A 20,757-nucleotide genomic window follows, 5' to 3' on the forward strand; every position below is an offset into this window, starting at 1 on the left:
AGAAATCACCGGTCTTCTGTGTCCTTCGCGCTGGGAGTTGGAGACTGGAGCTGTTCCTATTCGGCCATCCTGCTCCGCCCCCCCATACTTTCCATTTAAAGGCAATAGTTGTTGGCCGAGTGTGGTGGCCTATAATCCCAGCACTTTGCGAGGCCAAGGCACGTGGATCACTTGAGGTCAGGAGTTCAACATGGACCATAACCATGCTGGTCAGCCTGGCCAACATGGTGAAACTCTGTCTCTACTAAAAATACAAAAAAATTATCTGGGCATGGTGGCAGGTGCCTGTAATCCCAGCTACTTGGGAGGCTGAGGCAGGAGAATTTCTTGAACCCGGGAGGCAGAAGTTGCTGTGGGCCAAGATCATGCCATTGCACTCCAGCCTGGGCAACAACAGTGAAACTCCATCTCAAAAATACATAAATTAATTAATTAATTAATTAATTTAAAAAGGCAACAGTTGAAATAAAATTTTAAATAAAGATGCACTGTGCATTTTATAATGTTCATTTTAACAAAGTATTTTGAAAACAAAGTTTTTTTATAGTGGTAGAGTATTAGTCTGCTAGGGCTGCCATAACAAACACCACAGACTGGGTGGCTTAAACAATAGGAACTTATTTCTCACAGTTCTAGAGACTGGAAATCCGAGATCAAGGTGCTGACAAGCTTAGCTTCTCCGAAGGCCCCACTCTTTGGCTTACAGATGGCTGCTTCTTGAGGATGGCCTCAAATGGCCTTTTCTCTCTGCCTGCATGCCTCTGATACCTTTTCATCTTCTTATAAGGAAAGGACACAGTCATATTAGATGAGGGCCATACCCTTATAAATTTATTTGACCTTGATTACTTCTTTAAAGACCCTATCTCAAAATATAGTTGCAGTGGGGGTTTGGGCTTCAATGTATGAATTTTAGGGGAACAGAATTCAGTTCATAACAGGGAGCGATGCCATTAATCAAATATTCTGTGATATCTTCCCCTTGAAGAAAAAAGTCTTATGAAGGATAGTGATAAAGTTTTCCTTTATATGTGATATCAAATTATTCAAAATATAAATTTATATGTGAATAATTTATATGAAGTATCATTTATAAGAGAATGAGTGAATGAACATAAAATAACCATGGACTTGCTTTTTGGCCTATCTTAATAGAACCCACAAAGATTTAGCAAAGGAACAGCCAGACAGGCTAGCAATTCACACTTTTACATATTGTTTTCTGGAACAAAGGAAAAGATCCAGCATGAGAAATGCCAGATGGGACTGCTGCCCTTGTATACGTTCTCGAGTCAAATTGACAAATTTGGTCTTTATTTTCTGAAAATGCGGCTTCCATATTGGAAACAAACCTGAATCTTACTCAAATAGTTTCAATATGCAGAGCCACAAGACTGAGGCACTTTAGTCACAAACATACAATAAAACAAGAATACTGTAGTATTGGTGCACAAATACAAGTAGAGGTATCCTTACCCCCTTGTGAAGATGACACCCGGTTTTTAGAACATGACTTTATGTTCAGTTGGGTCATTTGCAGTGTTCTCATTCCTGAATGCTTTTAGTACTTTGGATTAGGGTAGATAGATTTAGCAAATAAAAATAGAGAGTGCCCAGTTAAGTCTGAATTGCAGATAAACAATGATTTGGGGTGTTTTTTAAGTATAAACATGTCTCATATAATATTTGGGATGTACTTATACCAAAAAATTCCCATGTGGAACATACTTATAATGAAAAATTATTTGTTATTTGTCTGAAATACAAATTTAACCACGAGTCCCTTATTTTATCTGGCTACCCTACTTTGGGTTCAAGAATGAATTTTCTCCCCTTGCAACTCCCTGCCCCCAAACACTCTTAAGCTACTGTCACCAACTTTGTAAATTTAATTTCCCAGTCTTAATTTGGTGCTGCCTTTAACCTTTGCCCCAACGCATGAAAACGTCAGGCTTCAAGCTTCCTTCTATTGGGCTGCTTTGATATGTGGTTACAGAATCCCTGTGCTTAAGTATTACATCTTTACATCATATGATAGCATTAGTATACATAAGGTACCTAATAATACTGTGAGAAATTTCTAAACCTTGAAATTTCTAAGCCCTGGGCTCAGTTTGCTCACTTGTAAAATCAGGGGATTGGATTCAAGGTGTTTTCCCCAAGGTTTCTTCTAACAATTCCATGTTACTAGTCTTTGAAATGAGGGTTCCATTAATGCTCTCCTGTGCCTTGTGAAACCTAAATTGTACCCATTTTGGATTAACCCCTTTTTTTCCGAGTAAGTAGTGTTTACTAAATATTACTTAAATAAGGAATGTTTAGATCACTCAATTAGTAGTTTCTCCTTTAAAGATATTTAACCTAAATTCCTTAAGGGCCAAAGAACACACTTTTATTTCTTTCCACCCCTACCTGCACCAGGCTTTGCACACAGTGGGTGATCAGATCGTGTGATCATGATCATGGACAATGTTGAAACAATCCGTTTGTGGTGGGCTCTGACAGTCAAAAATAATTTTTGTTATGAACCTAAGCCATCTCCACGGTTTAAGACAGCAATCTGGGAGCTGCTCATTGTTCTCTTCCGCCATCTAGTGGCGCTAGGGCTGCTTTCGTCCCCTCAACTCGCAGTTTGGAGCTGCAGGAATTTTAAAGATTGTAAATCAAACGGATGATTTGTTTTATTCTTGTCATTACAGTAAAAAGGGATTTATAGAGTGTTTCAAGATATAAAATGTAATAAATGTTAATAAAATTTAAGTGTAACACAATGGCAGACTTTAATTCTTGAACCTTTAGATTAAATTCATGCAATTTAATTCCTTTAATATGTTAAAATGTTAAGGTGAAATTGAAGAACAAAAATATAAGCTATATTAAAGTTTTTGAAAGAAAGATGATCCTTTCAAGGTGCGCTTATATACTAGTTAAGAATGTTTTCATATAAAATAAATGTAATCATAGCAGATGTAAAGGAAAGAAAAGGAACGAAATAAAATTCTGATAAGTATTGAATTGGTAGAGAATGTTTCCGTTCTGTATTTAAGCACTTGTCTTCAATTAAGTTAGAGATTATTCTCATTATTATTTATAAATGCAATACAATGTTTAATGAGTGTTGAATATTTAGTTTTAATGTCCTATAATCTGGAACTTTCTTCAAATGGCATTATAGAGGGGTTAATTGTGTGAATCTAAAGTAAAAATAAATTTCTCTAATGAATGAAATAAAATATTTCTGAAGTGTGACTTATTTTCCATTAAAGCTATTTTTACTGAATAATTATAGGAAATATTTCTGACATTTTAACATTATTCTGGCTTTCTTTTGGTTTTAATTTAAAATGCCAGTGCTATTATGAAGTATTTAGATCTTTCTAATAAAAAACATTTAATTGGAATACCATTTTGTTTTTAATACACTGATAAGCCAGCTAAGAAATCTCCAATTTGTTTTCCAGGGTGGAAAAATCCCCATCAGGTGGACAGCCCCAGAAGCCATCGCCTACAGAAAATTCTCCTCAGCAAGTGATGCATGGAGCTATGGCATTGTCATGTGGGAGGTCATGTCCTATGGAGAGAGACCTTATTGGGAAATGTCTAACCAAGATGTAAGTGCTACCAATAGTTAAACTGCCATTTTGTGAATGTAGACACATTAGCTTGAGGGGGAAATATACCTTTTGTCCTCACTCAGATTGGCCTTTAACTTCCTGAGAGCTGCTCATGGTCTGTGGCTGAGTTTGAGAAGCTGAGTAACCTTTCACTCTGAGATGTATTTGGTGTCCTCGGGGACAGCCGCCAGGCTGTGCCATGTGAGTGCCTGATCCACATGTTACATCTGAGATTTCCACGCTTGTTCTAATGATGTTTGACTGTGTTTATGCAATAGCCTTGACCTACAAGTAAGACAAAAGAAAGAGTAATGTTTACTTTTCATTTCTTCCTTAGGACATTTCAATGCACCAGTGTAAAGAGCAAATTAATTTAGACTAGATATGACTTAGAGGGAAAAAAGTGAATGCTTTCAGGCAATGCATTGTCAATATATGCCATCTAGTACGGTTCTTTTGAGATACATGACCCCTATTGCAAATTGTTTTGTTTTTATTTTATCTATAAAACTACCTTGGTGGTTGATACTATAATATTATAGAACAGGAGAATTCACACATTTAATCCCTGTGACCTATCCACAGCGATAGAGATAGTATTGAAAAGATACAGGTACCCTGACAATGCATGTAAGTGTACTGTCAGAGCTGACATTATATTTTAAGTTCCCACTTTCTCATCTCAGAATTCAGGCTTTGTCTACGCACCTGTTCTTCTCAAAGTATATGATGGTTTCTGATACAATGGTAATGAGAAATCACCTCCAATGTGATTCTGAATGTTCATAGGTGAAAACAAAGACTATGTAACTATAGATAATCCCTAAACACTATCGCCACATCTCATTTGCCAGTTTTAACACAACTTAAGCAACCCACACACACCTCCACACCTCACACCGTCCAATCTCAAATTGTCCAAGTATCTTAAGGACTTAATTACAGAGAAAATTTATCCTTTTCTAATGTCAGGCATAGATAAGATTGGATTTTGGTTGGCTGGCGATGGCTAGTGTTTCTCCCTGCCATATGGTACTGCTTTTGAAACTGACTCCTTAGTACTGTGGGTGTCTACTGACTCTGTGGAAAATGCTAAGTCCAGAAGCCAACACAGCAGCAGGTTTGAGGCCAAACACACTGCTCAGTCGTTGTCCTCCAAAGCATATCAAACTGCAAAGCCAGTGTGGCTGGGTCCTGCAGAGCATTTGCCCTTAAGGACAAAGTGCACCGTAACCAGCAACCTTTGCTCCACGCCCCCAACACTTAGACTTTTTGGATCTGCATCATTTGCCTATAGTCTACTATTCATCAGGGAATCTTATTTGAAGAACCCCTTTGCTCTTCCCTTTGCTCTTCAAAGCCACTGAGCTTTGTTTGGAGCTGTTCCTGACTGCTTTTCCAGTTTTTCCTAAAACTGAATTCCAGAGGCATAAACTTGTTTCTTCACTTTCAAAAGGAACCCATGTTTTGGGATTTTGTTTGTTTGTTTTGTTTTATTTTTAATCAGTTACCTTAGGTAGTAAAAGCCCTGGTTTTAGTCACCATAGTTCCTCTTCTGCCCTAAACTCAAGATAATGCTTGCCTGCTTGTCCTATTTTAACACAACTAAAATAGGCCATTCAAGCAAATGCCCAGAATAAAAAGTCCTCCTACAGATGAGTTACAGTCTTCACTGCACAGAGGAGGCTGCACCTCAAGTAACCTCCCTAACTGGTATTCTGTTTAGTTATTGTCTTAACCAGTTCCCGGAAGACTTAAAAATTTTTGAATTTCTAATTCAGAGGGCCCCAAACTTTACTAATATACTGGTATCAGTAAGAAGTTCTTGAGCATCCATAGATGGCGTATGTTTATTTATTTACAGATTACATACAAGTACTACTGTACTAATATATTCATTTAAAACTATTTAGTGAATGCCTTCTCCATTCTAGGAACTAGGCTTTCACCAGAGACCAAATACTATATTTGGAAGGGACTGTAAAGATTATCTAGGCCAATCCCTTTATTGGTCATGAAACTGAGGCATAGAGAAGTGACATATTTCCTTAAAATCTCATAGTGGTGACTTATTAATGCTCTTAGAAAATAATTCCAATAAACTTCTAGAATAGGCCATGGGCAAGAAGAAGAGGAATAATTGTATCTTTCATGGTGGTTTTGTTTACAGTCCATGTAGCTCCTCACATAGGGCCAGTGGTTTTTTGCCCTCATGGAGCTTACTTTCTAATGGGAGGGAGACAGACTATAAACAAAATCAGTAAGAGACATAGTATATAACATGACAATCACTGCTATGGGGGAAAAAAGCAAGAGAAGAGAATAAGAATTGGGGTGTTGATTTAAATATATATATTGCAAAATGTATTCATAAAAGTCATTGTTTATGGTCATAAAGGTCATAATCATTCTTGTTAGACATTCATAAACATTCTTATAACAGGAGGATACAAATAAATATAAAGAGCAGTTCTATGATTTTTCCTGCCCCCCAGATTTTTCTTTTCCTTTTTTTTCTTTTTTTTTTTTTTTAAGACAGAGTCTCACTTTGTTGCCCAGGCTGGAGTGCAGTGGTGCAATCTCAGCTCACTGCAAGCTCCGCCTCCCGGGTTCACGCCATTCTCCTGCCTCAGCCTCTGAAGTAGCTGGGACTACAGGCCCCCGCCACCACGCCCGGCTAATTTTTGTGTGTGTTCTTGGTAGAGACAGGGTTTCACCATGTTGGCCAGGAGGGTCTCGATCTCTTGATCTCATGATCCGTCCACCTCGGCCTCTCAAAGTGCTGGGATTACAGGCGTGAGCCATAGCGCCCGGCCCCTGTCCCCCAGATTATGGCACCACCCATTTAGTAACCATGGTCACGGTTATGTGAACTATAACTCAACCATGAAAGACACTTAACTTTAAAAGTGCCTCACTTTCAATAAATACAAGAAAGGGGTTACATGATTTTTAATGTCCACTTTAACAGTAACGTGCTATGATTTTATAATCTCTGAAGAAATCATTGTTATATTTTTCTCAGCAAATGGAATAAGGAATGATTCATAAAATTCTTTTCTGATGTTTAGGACTTTCCTGAATCTCTGCAGAGGTGCGAAGAATTAGATAGGATGTCCACAAAATAGAAGGACAAATGAAGATGCCAGACCACAAGACAGATTTTTTAGGAGAGCAGCTTTTGCCCAAATGTATAGTTTTCAACATAGACCACCATGTAAATTGCTCTTAATAATCGTAGCCTAAAGTAGTCCAAACCTTGTTGTCCCCCCTTCCTTTCCTGGATCTTGCCCAAAAGTTTGCCCAGCCATTCTGGCCATGTATATTGGTGATCTGTGTCCAAGATGACCATTTAGAGAGTGATTTTTTGTCTATTAAACCTCATTTGGCCACAGAGGCTCTATCTGGAACCGGGAGAAGATGCTGTAGCCAGGAATAGAGTGCCAACATTAAGCTCATTCTCATTCGTTCAGGATTGCCAATGCTCACAGCACAAGGCTGAACTCTTCCTCCACCCAGAGCTTGGTGGTTTTTCCACCAGGTAGGGTTTAAGCTGTTGTATGGTCATGGTCTTGACATCCATTACCAAAGAATATCCAAGCAAGAATCTGGGAAAGGGAGAAAAAAGAGGATGGAGGCCTGGGGGGTGAAAAAAAGAAACCCAAACCTTGAGGTCCTCACATCAATCCAAGACTACAGGAAAATAGTAAGAGCTAAAATCTTTTATGCATCTTGCGAATATTTTTTTGCTGCTGCAGTAAAGAGAGTTGAAATTCTGTTTAGCTTCACATATTGGAAGTCAGCATAACTGTGACAGATCCTGTAACCAGGATTTTGTTTGGAAGCAGAAATAGCTTAATCAAAAACTTCCCAGCTGCTCTCTCCAAATACTGGCTATTCCCTATCTGTCCTGCATTTCTCATTTATTTGATCAAAATATGGTATTATGTTTGACTTTTTCCAAGCAAGGCCTACTTTAAATGAAAATGTGATAGACAATACAAATTTGACTATGTTCTGTGAGAATATTTTATATTCTTACTACAATTTAGTGAGTTTAACAAAGCTATTCATACAGATCAAATGGAATATTACCATGCTTTATGATTTTAAATTAGTTTAAGAAATTCCAGATTGTTTTTATGAGTTTCTCCGTTCTGCAGACTGTTGTATATTTTATTACAATGAGCAATTCTGAGTCTGCAGAATCCGTTTTAGTGAATAATATGATGAGTTTCCCAAAGGTCAGTGGTATTGTACTTTAGGGAAAGGAAATGAGAAAAAAAGAGTACACAGAACTAGTCCATAAAAGACCTAACAAAATATAACAGCAGGTGCCATCTGCTTAGCCACTCAGCAATTACTTACTGAGCATGCGCCAGTCATTAGACCAAATGTGCATGTGGGTGGGGATGGGTAATTAGAAAATCCAGTTCTCAGCAGGTCAACTATAGTAGCTCACACGTATAATCAATGCTTTGGTAGGCTGAGGTGGGAAGATCACTTCCCAGGAGTTCCAGACCAGTGCAGGGAACATAGCGAGACCCTGTCTCTAAAAACATAGAAAAAATTAGCTGGGTGTGGTGGCGCACACCTACGGTCATAGCTACTCAGAAGGCTTGAGCCCAGGGGTTCTAGGTGACAGTGAGCCATGATGTGCCACTGTACTCCAGCCTGGTGACAGAGTGAAGTCCCGTATCTTAAAAAAAAAAAAAAAAAAAAAAAGGGAGAAAAAGAAAATGCAGTTTTCACTCTCAAAGAACCCACTGTGTAGGTAAAGAGATAAACTTCTGGTATTTTTAAGTCTATCCCCACCACCAAATAGAATGTAGACTCATTTAAGGATAGATTCTGTGCCTTCTACTTTTTTTTTTTTAATGGAAACAATACTATGTGAAAATACAGTTATTGTTTGATACATATATATGCCAAGAAAGCATAGCATGCAGACTCTATTTTTCAGGGTTCTTTTGATTATAAATGAAAGAAACCTAACCCAAAGTAACATAAGCAAAAATTAGGAAATTTTTTCATCATGAAACTAAGAAGGTGGTCCAGCATTGCTCAATCCAGAGGCTCATGCAGGATTTTTAGTGCGTCGCTAGGGGCATTGACTTCATTCTTTCCTACTGCTAAGTTCTTCGCTGTCTGCTTCTTTACACTCCAGGGCTCAGTATTCCTGCTTTGCAACCCCAGCAAAATGAGACTATCTTTCTGTGAAAATTCATACACCAATCTCAGAGGAGACTCTGGCTGGCTTTGTTAGGACCTTGCCCAACACTGAAACAAAACCATGCCAGGGAAATGGATACTATGATTGCCCCAGCTAGGTTTGTATGCCAGTCTGTGCATTCAGAGGTAGTCGGAGCACTGTAACTGGCAGTTTCCCCATAATTACCTCGAGTGAGGGAGGAATTCCCCAAAGCAATGCAGTTGTACTATCAGAAGGTGTATATTACTTTTTTTGGTATACATCATTTTCAAGAGCAACTTTATTTACTTCAGTATCAAGTGACAGCAAAATATTAACATTGTGAATCACTGTATTCTAATGAGGCAGCAGATTATATTGAAAAGACTAGTCAGGCTTTAGAACAAGATCTCTCAACCTTAGCACTATTAACATTTGGGGCCAGATAATTCTTTGCAGATAAATACGTTACATGCTTTGCAGCACATTTAGCAGCATACTCAGCCGCTAAGAAGCAGGTGCCAGTAAAACCCTCCCAAGCTGTGACAACCAAAAATGTCCCAGATGTTGTCCAGTCATCAACATAAGATGGAGGGAAAAATCACCCCTAGTCAAGAGCCACTACTTTCTAGCTAGAAAGATCTAGGTTCAAATCCCAGATCCACAATTCACTAGCCATATAATCTTAGGCAAGTTGTTAAAGCTTTCTGAGATACTGGGTATACTGAGGTTCAAAATACCTAGCTCTGGAATTTGAAAGAATTAGAGATAATATGTGTAAAGTATCTGGTGCATAGGTGTTTAATCAATGGTAATAACAGCTTACATTTTCTGGTCGTACTATGAGCCAAGTATTTTATATTATTAGCTCATTTAATTTTCAAGATTTTTCTCTGATGTTGGTAACCATTATTACTCCCATTTCTAGATAAGAGAACTGAGGCTTAGAAAGTACAAGTGGCTTACCCATGGTTACATAGCTGGTTAGTGATAACACAAAAGTTCAGGCCCCCTGCTTACTCCAAAATGCATGCTTTTACAAGCACATTTAATTATGCTTGCTACTGTATCACAAGGGTAGTATTTTTATTGTTTCCTATTAGCAAAAGAATGTGGATTGACTCCCGGTTGTTTGGAAATATAAATATTTTCCACAGGATTTTTGTCTTGATGTTAAAAATGTATAAAATGTACCATACTACTATTATATTTCTTAAAAATATTTAAGGCAGTAGCTTAAAATCAAATTTTAAAGATTGACATATTTAGCCTGTTACCAGAAACATTTCACAAGTACCTTGAAAGTGTGTAGTCCCTTGCTGTTTTCTAGCATATGAAGATTTTTTTCTTTTTTATAAGGTATTTCAGGGTAATGTTTTATGTTATTTTCATCCAAGTTCAAAATAATTATTATTTACTACATAATGGAAGTGCACTGTAATGCTGGAGTTGCACATGCTCCAAAGATGATACCAAGGGCACTGCGGTTCTTCCCTCCAACACTTACACCACGTAATGTACTTAACAGAAGAGAATGGAAGCAAAACATGAACAGCAGGCAATATTAAATAACGAAATCCCCACAGAGCTCATATGTAGGGAAAAAAGTAGCGACACTTAAATGAGAGGTGACTTAGCTCAAGCTAATGACCTAAATGTAAGATTGGAGTCTTGGGTTTTGTTTTGTTTTGTTTCTTTCCCCTGACATGATGCTGTTAAAAAATAAAAATCACCTTGAAGCAGTTTGAAGCCCAAATGCCTCCTGGGTATGGTATCATTTAGGCATATGCTAGCTACCAAACTAGTTCAGTTTCCCAAAAAGAGAACTGCTATCAGGGGGCATCTCATTTGAGGTTTACTAGGAAACAGGATGCTTCTCGGTGTTTTTGTTTTCATTTATTTTTCCCTCCTTGCTTTTCAAATGCTTTTAAATAATAATGAGTTTTGCTTTAGATTGCTTTCTGAAACTTACCTGAGGGGGAGGAATATGGAGTTTGTCATTAGAATTTTATTTTTATAGGTGATGTGATCGGAAACAACCTTTTGATCTTAGCTGAACTGATTCGTTTTTTTCCAAATTTAAGAAGGAAGAAAATAACCTTTTAGTGTACTTCCTGTTTGTCCTCATAATTCTATAACCTTTCTCAATTATGGGTCAGTACTTCAGCCAAGAATGGTGGATATGTAGAATCCACTTACCTGAAATGCAGCATGATTTTATGACTTGGAGAGTCCAGTCATTTCCAATTTTTGTCTCTGATTAGATTTTCCAAATTCTACTTTATTATATAATGGTCCTTGTGTAATGATCTGTGTAAGACACTACAGTAAATTGCTAAAAGCCCATTTGTATTACTTCAACCTTCCATATTACAGAAAACTTTTTACATTTATTTGAATATGTATTCTACCAAAGGAATTTTCAAAAAGGCCTTCCTTTTCCTAATTTTTCAGTAATTCCTACTGTTGGTAAATAGGCTATCGCAGTATTTTAATTAAATACATACTAATTACATGAGTATGATGTACATCTGCGATAGAGGCAAGAATAATAGGGAATATTATGAGATGTAATCAATCATAAACAATTCAAATAAGTTTCAAGGAGAAGAAACCAGTAACCAATATGGTACTTCCACAGTATAAGTTTAAGGGAAAATTTTTTTAACTGAATGACCACAAAACTAGAACATGTGTACATGCCAGCAATGTTTTCATAAATAATTAATTATACCTTTAATTTCTATTTGGAAGAAATGTGTTTACTAGCTTTGGATCCTATGATTTTTATTCGTTTTCATGCTCTTTGGAGCCTTTACAAAGAGGGCATTTTCAAATTCCCTTTTTCTTTGTAGTCATAATCTATTTTTCCATAGCGTTTGGAGATTTTTAGTGGAACCAGGAAATGTATTATTTAGAGTTGTCTACTATTTTTCTAAAATCAAAATGACCCACCAGTGAAGAAATCTCGTTTTTTCCCAAAGAGTGCTTGGGAAATGGCCCTAAGTCTTAAGAACATCAGCTTCTTAAAGAAAAAAATAGTCTCAGAAAAGTAGATTTGGAATGTGTCCTTGTATTTTCAAAAATGTGATTTGTTGTCGAGGAACTGGCATAGTAAGAAACACCGTGGTACCCCAAATCTTCCTAGCTTTACTTTACGAGGATACACTCTGGTTCTGTCTGTATTTTTGTCTCAGCATAGAGGTCCATCTAAGCACTTGGAACTCTGTGAGAAATATTCCTTAGAATGGAGACCAAATCCAGAATGAAATTTACAGAAACTCCAGATCTAGAGATGTGACCAAATTTTCTACAGACTAAATCTTTGGTTTCAATGACCAGAAACATAGATTTTTGAGGTGAAAGGTACTATTGCAAACAGAATCCAGTCCTCTTTTCTTTGTCAATGAAGAGAAGAGTGAGAGACTTGCCCAAAGGCAGAGCTTGGTTAGTGACAGATTAGGACTTCAGTGAGGTTTCAGGCAACTCCTTCTCTAATGTTTCCATGACTTACAAACTGAATCAGACTTTAAACTGTTAGGAACGAAGAATCTTTAAATGATAAATCATGTCATCAACAACTTTTTGACCTATGAGAGTCCTACATGTTGTTCCTCATTTCGTCCTCTCATTGAACAACCCGAAAAAAAGAGACCTCCTAAAGGACCAACGCTTTCCATTTTATACAGGTCCTTGACATGCTATTGTGACTTCCAAAAAGAAATGATGGAGAATTGTCTTAAATGTAGGATTTTAAGAAAGTTGTTGTTGTTTTTCTTTTCAATCTTACAGCTAAGAAGAAAATCTTATAAAGAAAATCTTAGGCTAAATAACAAATTAGTCTCTGAAAAAAGTGTTTTCTGTGTCTAAATATTTCATCACTGTAACCCCTTTTTTCTATCTTTTTATTAGTATATCTAATTTCATTTGACATTTGATTGCTTTTAACTGAGTTATACATTCTGAATGTTGAAAAATATTGAATGAGAAAGTATATTAGTCCATTTTCACACTGCTATGAAGAAATAACCAGAGACTGGGTAATTTATAAAGGAAAGAGGCTTAATCGACTCACAGTTCCTCATGGCTGGGGAGGCCTCCCAATCATGGTAGAAGACAAAAAAGGAGTAAAGGCACGTCTTACATGGCGGCAGGCAAGAGGGTATGTGCAGGGGAACTGCCCTTTATAAAACCATCAGATCTCATGGGACTTATTCACCATCAGGAGCACAGCATGGGAAAAACACACCCCCCTAATTCAATTACCTGCCACTGGGCTCCTCCCATGACATGTGGGGATTGTTGAAGCTCCCATACAAGGTGAGATTTGGGTGGGGACACAGTCAAGCCATATCAGAAAGTATCAACTTACAAGTGTTATTTACTTACAACACCACTTTTCTTCTGCCTTTCTTCTTTTCCTTCTTTCTCTCTCTCTTTTTTTTTTTTTTTTGGCTCATGTGGACACAATCTTTATATTGCACACCAGGAAAATACATTACCAGTGTTTTCAGTGTTACTGTATTATGAATATAAACGTCCTAATCTGTATAAGTAATCGTTATCACAAAAAGTAAGTATAGACTGTGACTGTCTGCTTTGCAATCCCCCTTCTACCTGAAATTATAGGTTTTCCACAGAGTTGTGAAAAATATTTAGAAGGAAGTTAAAAATAAAATCATTTCACATTCCATTTTCTAGTGTACATTTCATCCCTTGTTAAATTTTGAGACAGTTTCTTTTTAAAAGACTGTATAAATAACTAAATTCAATGTGCCTCTCTTTTGGCGATACCTAGCAGCCTTATAACATAAAAATGTGATACCCTGCAGAGTCTAAGCAGTCCTTGCTCAATAGTATTGTTCAGAGATGTCTCAATATCTTCTTATTGACTGTCTAATACTTGTTTTCCTTAATATAAGATGTGCATTGCCTTCTTTGATTCAGAAGCCATCAAGAAAATTGGAAAACTCATCAGATTCAGCAAGAGCAGAACAGCCTGCTACGTGCCCCAACTGAGCCTTCTGTTGATTCTAGATTGTTAAAAATTGTGATGTCAATGACAAGAAACCGGTATGATCTATTTAGAATAAGCAGCCAGGTTTAAGATAATAATTTCTGGCAGAATCTAATTCCTTCTAACTTTTCGTAAAAATTATCATTGCAGTCATTTTCATATTTTTTCACATTATTTTAATTTTCTTGTTACATTTTAAAATAAGGGTATAACCTTGTATAACTCTTCTCCCAAAGGATGACAGCCTACAAATATCATAAAACCAAACTGTTACAAAATTCTCTCTAGTTAATTACCACCCTTTCATATCCTAAAACAACAAACCTCAATTAGTCTTTTAGACAAAGCACCCCATATGCTGCTCCCTGTCAGTCCTTAATTAGGGAATCAGAATATACTTCTAAAGCAAAACTTTCCACAAAGGAAATGTTTATGAAGATAAAGGTTAATATAGGATTTCTCAAGCTTCTCTGAAAATTCAGCTTTCATAAATCACGTATGTCAATTGGCACTCCATTCTTTGACTTAACAAGGCATTGTGCTAGATGCTGGGCACACATGGAACAAAGAAACAGTCGCTGCTCTGGAGGAGCTCAGTGCCCCCAAGCTGAGAGACTACAAATGTTTTGTACTGGCTGAAGCCAAGGGTAAAACGGCACACAGCAAAGGTGAGGACTGAGAGCCAGGCACATGGTGAGCCATTGCAGAAATTCAGATGTGGGAGGAACATGATCACAGGTCCACTTCAGTAGGATTGCTTTCATTGCATTGTGGGGGATGATTGGTGGAGGAAAAGGAGAAGCAAGGAGACCAATGGGGAGGCCTTTGCAGTGATCAAAATGGGAAATAAATCATTTGAGGCCAGAATGAAAAATGGAACAGATTTAAATTTTATGAAGGTGGTAGAATCAGCATGGTGAGTTAATTTTGAGCAACAGGAAAGGCAGAGGCCCAGATGACTCCCTGACCGCTAACTTGAATCACTAGAAGAATGGCAGTACCCTTCCTAAAGGACAAAAATCACAAAGGAAGAGTGGGTTTAGTTTTGCACAAAATAAATCCAAGATACCTTTATGAAGTGATATATCCTATAGGTGATAAATATAGAAATCTGGAGAGAAAGCTGAGCTAGAGCTGCAGACATGGAGGTCATAAGCAGATAGGTGATAGTGAAAGCATGGAGTACATAAGTCACACAAAGACACCTCAAGGTCTAATTCTGGGGGAATGAGTCAGAGATGTGGTGCAAGACTCAGGACAGATTTTCTCTACCACTACTGTGATCGAGAGGCTATCATGATAATATTAATCTATTATTCATGAAATTACTTGCTATGTGATACTGACCCAATCTTTTAATCAGTTTGAGCTTTGGTTTTCTTACCTATAAGATGTGTAAAATCATACTCAAATAATAAAGTATTTTGAGACCTAAATTAGGTAAACTGTGTTAGAACACCTAGCTCTGAACTTGACACATAATAAACTCTCAAAGGTATATATGTTGAATCTGAAACCAGAAAGCTCATAGAAAATTGAACTCAGCATCACTTCAGTCCCAGAACTGCTTCTTCTCCTCTGTCCTCTCTCTTTACCAGCTGACGAAGCCAAAATTCTAGAAGTTGTTTGTCTCCTCCCTCTACTTGTCACATCTAATCTCAGCCCAGTCCTGTCAAATCAGTTCACTTCTTGAACACCACAGCCGTTGCTTCCACTAAGGCCTGGACCACTGCAAAGCTCCTTCCTGGATCCTTCGACTCCCCAGTGCACTCTCCGCACTGCAGCCACAGTGAGCTTTTCTAAATGGGAAATCTAACAAAATTTACTTTCTAAAATCCTTTTCCCCTTTGCATAAAGTCTAAGTTTATATCATGCCAAATCCTTTGTGATCTCAAGAAACATAATTTTATGTAACCTCCTAACCTCAAAACTCACCATTCCTCTCTTTGAAGACTATTCTAGCCTCCTAAATCTACTTGCATTCTAGATCACATCTCCTTTCCTCAACCTGCCCACTTGGCCCTCCACCCTTTCACGTACCCCTTAAGGTCCAGTCACCTCCTGCGAAAAGTCTTCCTGAGGCTGAGTTAGGTACCTCTCCCACATGCTCCCAGAACAGCTTGTTCTATGTGGCACTTCTCATATTCATAGTCCCTGGTCACTCTCAATAGATAATACATTTCTTAAAGACAGAGATATACCTGACTTGTTACATTATCCCTTGAACACAGAATGGTCAATGGTACATATTAAGTGTTTAATATCTATCCGTTTGGATGAATAAATTTAAAAATCTGTTAGAAAGATACATCTTTTAAGCAATTTTGTGAATTACTTTAAAAAATATAAATTTCTTATCTGACTACCTTTGAAGACAATTTTCAGATGTGTGATCTCGGGCAAGTTAAACCTCTCTTTATGATTATTTGTCTGTAAAATGGAAGTAACAATTATACCTACCTCATAAAGTTATTGTGAGGATTAAAAGAGTTAATACATGAACATCGTTTAGAACTGGCCTTGAAAGTACTCAAGAGATCTCAGTAATTGCTAATAATCTGGTTTTATCACGTCACTATTACTTTATTGTTACTCTTTTCCTATGAGATGGGTCTCTTTGTGTTTGGCACCTGTCATGAGCCAGGGCTCAAGACAGATTTTGCAAGGTTGTAAGTTAAAGAATTGAGGAAATTTAAAAGCCAGAGGTCAGCAAGAAGAAAAGTCATGAGTCTTCTGATCCTCCCACTGTCCCCACAGAGAGGCCAGGACCACATGCTCTACTGGATGCATTGTGGGTAAAATTTCCAGGCAAAGGAACCTACCTGCTCGTCACTCTTACAAGGCATGCATGAGAACAACTTTGTCAAGAGGCGTAAGCAACCTGCTTAATGCTAAGCATTCTAGATTTGGATGCCAACCGTCTACAGGAATCATCTGAAGCTAAGGACCTGGGGCCAATGGAAAATAGTAACCCTCTGGATAGGAGGCAGAAGCCACAAGTCTTACAGGAAGCTAGGTTTTGGTCAAGTACCTACCTCTTAGAGAAGAGCAAGCTTCCAGTCTCATCTGGCTTCTTATCCAGGAAACCCAGAGTGAGATTATGAAATCATTTTTGGACAAGGCTGCTTGACGCAGCAGTTTTTAAATCAACACTTCCTTCAGAGAGGACTTCAAATGCTGTCATGTTTATACTTTGAATCTGTTTTGAATAGGTTAAGACACTAAGTTTTCCAAGAATCTGCTCCTCTATCAAGACAAATCCAAATATTTCTTCTAATAGCATTTGTTTAGGTCAATAGTATTTATTAATGTGTCAGGCAATGTACTAAACGATGAGCACAGAAAATTTAGAGGTATAATTCCTGCTTTCCAGTATGTACAGCCTCAGATGACAGGCAGATAAAAAATTATGTTACAATGTCATGGATGCAATGGTAGATACATGCACAAGACTCAGAGGCATTAAGAAATGACTCTATTTGTTTGAGATTGTATTTTGCAAACTATGAAATAAACAATTTTTGTTTACCTAGAATATTGAACTTAGGATCCAAGTAACAACATTGAACTCCAAATAGCAGATGCCATGACAAAAGATAGCATGGTAATCACTACTAAAATTGTATTGGGTGATAAGAAATTGGAGAGGAAGATGTTATATCATGAGAACTAAAAAGCATTTCTGGGGAGCGGTCAGAGGAAAATGTTGTAAGTTAAAAGGAATTTAGTTCAAATTTCAACCCTGCCACTTACTAGCTATGTGAATTTAGGCAAGTTTCCTTATTCCTCTGAGTCTAAATTGTGTCATTTAAGAAATGGGGATAATAATATCTACCATATGAGCTATTTTAAGCAGTAAATGAATAAAACTATGCAAAGCACATAGCACATGGTAGATAATAAAGGGAGCTATTTTTTTTCTAAGAATATAACCTCACTTGTCACCTATTTTATTCCATGCCTTTATAATTAGATAACTGGAAAACTGACTATCATGCACTCCTAGAGTGGGGTTTCAGCACTGTTTTATAACGGAATTCTATCCTATTTTTCTCAGTTACTTCTCTGAGCTATACGCAATAGTTTTGATGCATTGCAAGTGTTTTACACACATCCTGCTTTAATAAAACGTGTAACAAAATCTTAAAATCCAAGCCTAGTTGGTAGTAAAAGTAGTCAGAAAACAGGTGAGAAAAATCCTGTTCAATAACCAAATATAAAATGAATAGAAAAATGTAGTATACTGACAGGCTAAAGTGGTCTGGTCAAAAAGACAATGATGGGATTATGAGAAATTCCCTATTGCTAAAAAGCTAAAACTTCGCAGTTAAGAGGTTCCTGAAGACATATTGTTCCTTTTTTACAAACAGCCTCTAACATAAATTAAGAATATGTTAGAGTCATATCCACTAGTGTAAATTTAAAAAGAAATCAAATTGCATTTTTTATATTTCTGTTTTTTTTTTTTTTTTTTTTGAGAGGGACAGAGGAGGGGGAAGTTAAATTTTGCCTGTCTTTAAATATTAGTCTGTTCCTCTGTTTTCCAAACTCAATAATGGTGACAATAAACACTTTCTTTTGTCTTTTCCCCAGAGATAAGAATAAATGTTCACATGAATACTTTTGAACATTTCATAAAAACCTAGGCTACATAAAATTCAGGGTCAGTATTATCATATTGCTAGGAAGGTGGAACATACACTAAACAGATGAATTTCCTGCCTTATCTTGTGATTTCCTTAAGTACCAAGAAAAATAGTTACTGTTATCTTGTTACTCTTAACTTCGGTCTCTTATACAGATTCCTTTCCCGAGAGCTGCACTGTTCCATAGAGTAGCCATTAGACACATGTGACTATCTACATTTAAATTTAAATTAATTAAAAGTAACTGAAGTTGAAAATTCAGTTTTTTCGTTCTAGTAGCTGTATTTCAAGTGGTCATTAACCACATGTGACTGTGTGCTACCATGTTGTAGAGAGGGAACATTTCTGTCATCACAGAAGTTCTGCTGAAGCACACTAGCTCAGAGGACACTCAAGCTCATGCTCCTATTGCCTTATAGCCTTAAGTTAGCCAGTGATAGCATTTTAAGGATTAAATGACCTTACAAGTTATAGGAGTATGACTTAATAATCAGGTCAGTGTCAGACTAAGGGAAAGCTAAATGTAAGAGAATAGGAATTAAATCAGTGATGAAGAAAGAAGGAATGACAGAAACAGAATACATATTGACATTATTATAAAAGGATAAAAAATGACTCAGGAAATCAGTGCTTCAGCAGACTTTTTCTTAAAATTTTTACTTAAGACATTTGTTGTATGTAATTTGCACTAAATGTATCAATCACAACGCTGACTTTCTGATGTTCTAATTGGGTTTTCAGATGTTCCAGCTAAGTCACACAAAAAAGTTATTTCTTAAGGTTGTAATGAACTTAACCTCCTCTATACTGGTAGCACATGTTTAAAACATATTTTCCTCTCATAGGGGTGAGCAGATGCTTTGGAGCTACTTGCAATTTTTGTTCACAGCTTTTGTATTTATCCTTATGTAGGTCCTTGTACTCACAAGTAGTTGTCATGCTTACCATTATTTTGGCTTCTTCTGCTTGTATAAAAAGAAATTACAACATAGCATATGTATTACTGCCTAAAAATAAGAGAGTAATCTGTATATGTTTGCATTTAGGTCATTCTGTCCATTGAAGAAGGGTACAGACTTCCAGCTCCCATGGGCTGTCCGGCATCTCTACACCAACTGATGCTCCATTGCTGGCAGAAGGAGAGAAATCACAGACCAAAATTTACTGACATTGTCAGCTTCCTTGACAAACTGATCCGAAATCCCAGTGCCCTTCACACCCTGGTGGAGGACATCCTTGTGTAAGAGGCATAATGTTGAGCTTTTTCCTCTTGACAATTATAGTTTCTTTCAGGGTATAGATAAGAATAACAGGTAAAAAGGAAAAAATGCCTTGATAACTGTCTAGTTGTTGACTTTGTAGAAACCGTATTTCATTTATCAGCAGAAAAAGAGAATTATTAACATTAAAGTAAAAATGGACTCTTTTAAAACAAGATAACAGATTCCCCTTTTGTCTCTCTCTAATCTTTCTGAATTACTTTCTTTATATCTTGTCCTGTTTGGGTCTTTGATATTTACATAGCCTTTTAAAATTGATTGATCCTTCCTTACCTTTAGAAGTAGAGAGAGAGAGAGAGAGAGAGAGAGAGTGTGTGTGTGTGTGTGTGTGTGTGTGCGTGCAGCCCCTTTAATTTTCTTGCCTATTCTATGTTCTGTTCCTCAATTTGAAATGGCAAGCCAGACAGGGGCAATTTGTGAATCAGCCCAGAGGAAGGATATTTCCTGCTAATATGATCACATCTAATTGTTGTTACTCTCCATTCCAAAAACCAGAAAAGAACAGATAACAAGACAAGAAAACGGAGGCACTCACACACCATTTTGTAAAAGTCAGTAGACTTGAGAAGATCTACTCACCTCCCCGTGAAGTGCAATTATAAGAAGAAGCGTAGAAAAAAAAGACTATCTTCTATGTCTGAAAATACTACCTTTTAAATATCATTAAGTTAAAAACATTTCTTTATTTAGGAAAAATTGGACTTAGAAATCACCAATGCATATCCAAAGCTCACCCTCTTCACTCAGGGGATGGCTGGGGGCTATTCAGACATTCAACTTCAGATCACAGGTTCAGGCCAGTGCAGGTTTTCAGTGACAGTAAGGCCGAGGCTCTTCAAGGACTATTTGAAACGGACCTCAGTTCACAGCAGAGCACTTAAGAGTTCACCTCTAAATCACTAATTGGCAGCCTCAGTAAAGTGAAGCCAAGCATGAAATAGCTAGAGATGAAACTATTACTCTGGCCCATATTCCCTAAAGAAGTCCAACACAGGAAGCAGTAAAGGAA

General features: G+C 37.2%; 1 protein-coding gene across 1 annotated transcript in view; it reads left to right on the plus strand.

Annotated features, from left to right (window-relative positions):
• The window catches only part of EPHA6 (EPH receptor A6), a 952,571-nt gene that overhangs the window by 916,452 nt on the left and 15,362 nt on the right, over positions 1-20,757 (plus strand). Inside the window, exons 15-16 of the mRNA XM_011927614.1 lie at positions 3,462-3,611; positions 19,515-19,708. Of these exons, the coding sequence (XP_011783004.1) occupies positions 3,462-3,611; positions 19,515-19,708 (344 nt within the window). The remainder of the gene's footprint in view (positions 1-3,461; positions 3,612-19,514; positions 19,709-20,757) is intronic.

This window comes from Colobus angolensis, unplaced genomic scaffold (genome assembly GCF_000951035.1).
Source record: "Colobus angolensis palliatus isolate OR3802 unplaced genomic scaffold, Cang.pa_1.0 Scaffold73, whole genome shotgun sequence".
Classification (NCBI taxonomy): Eukaryota; Metazoa; Chordata; class Mammalia; order Primates; family Cercopithecidae; genus Colobus; species Colobus angolensis.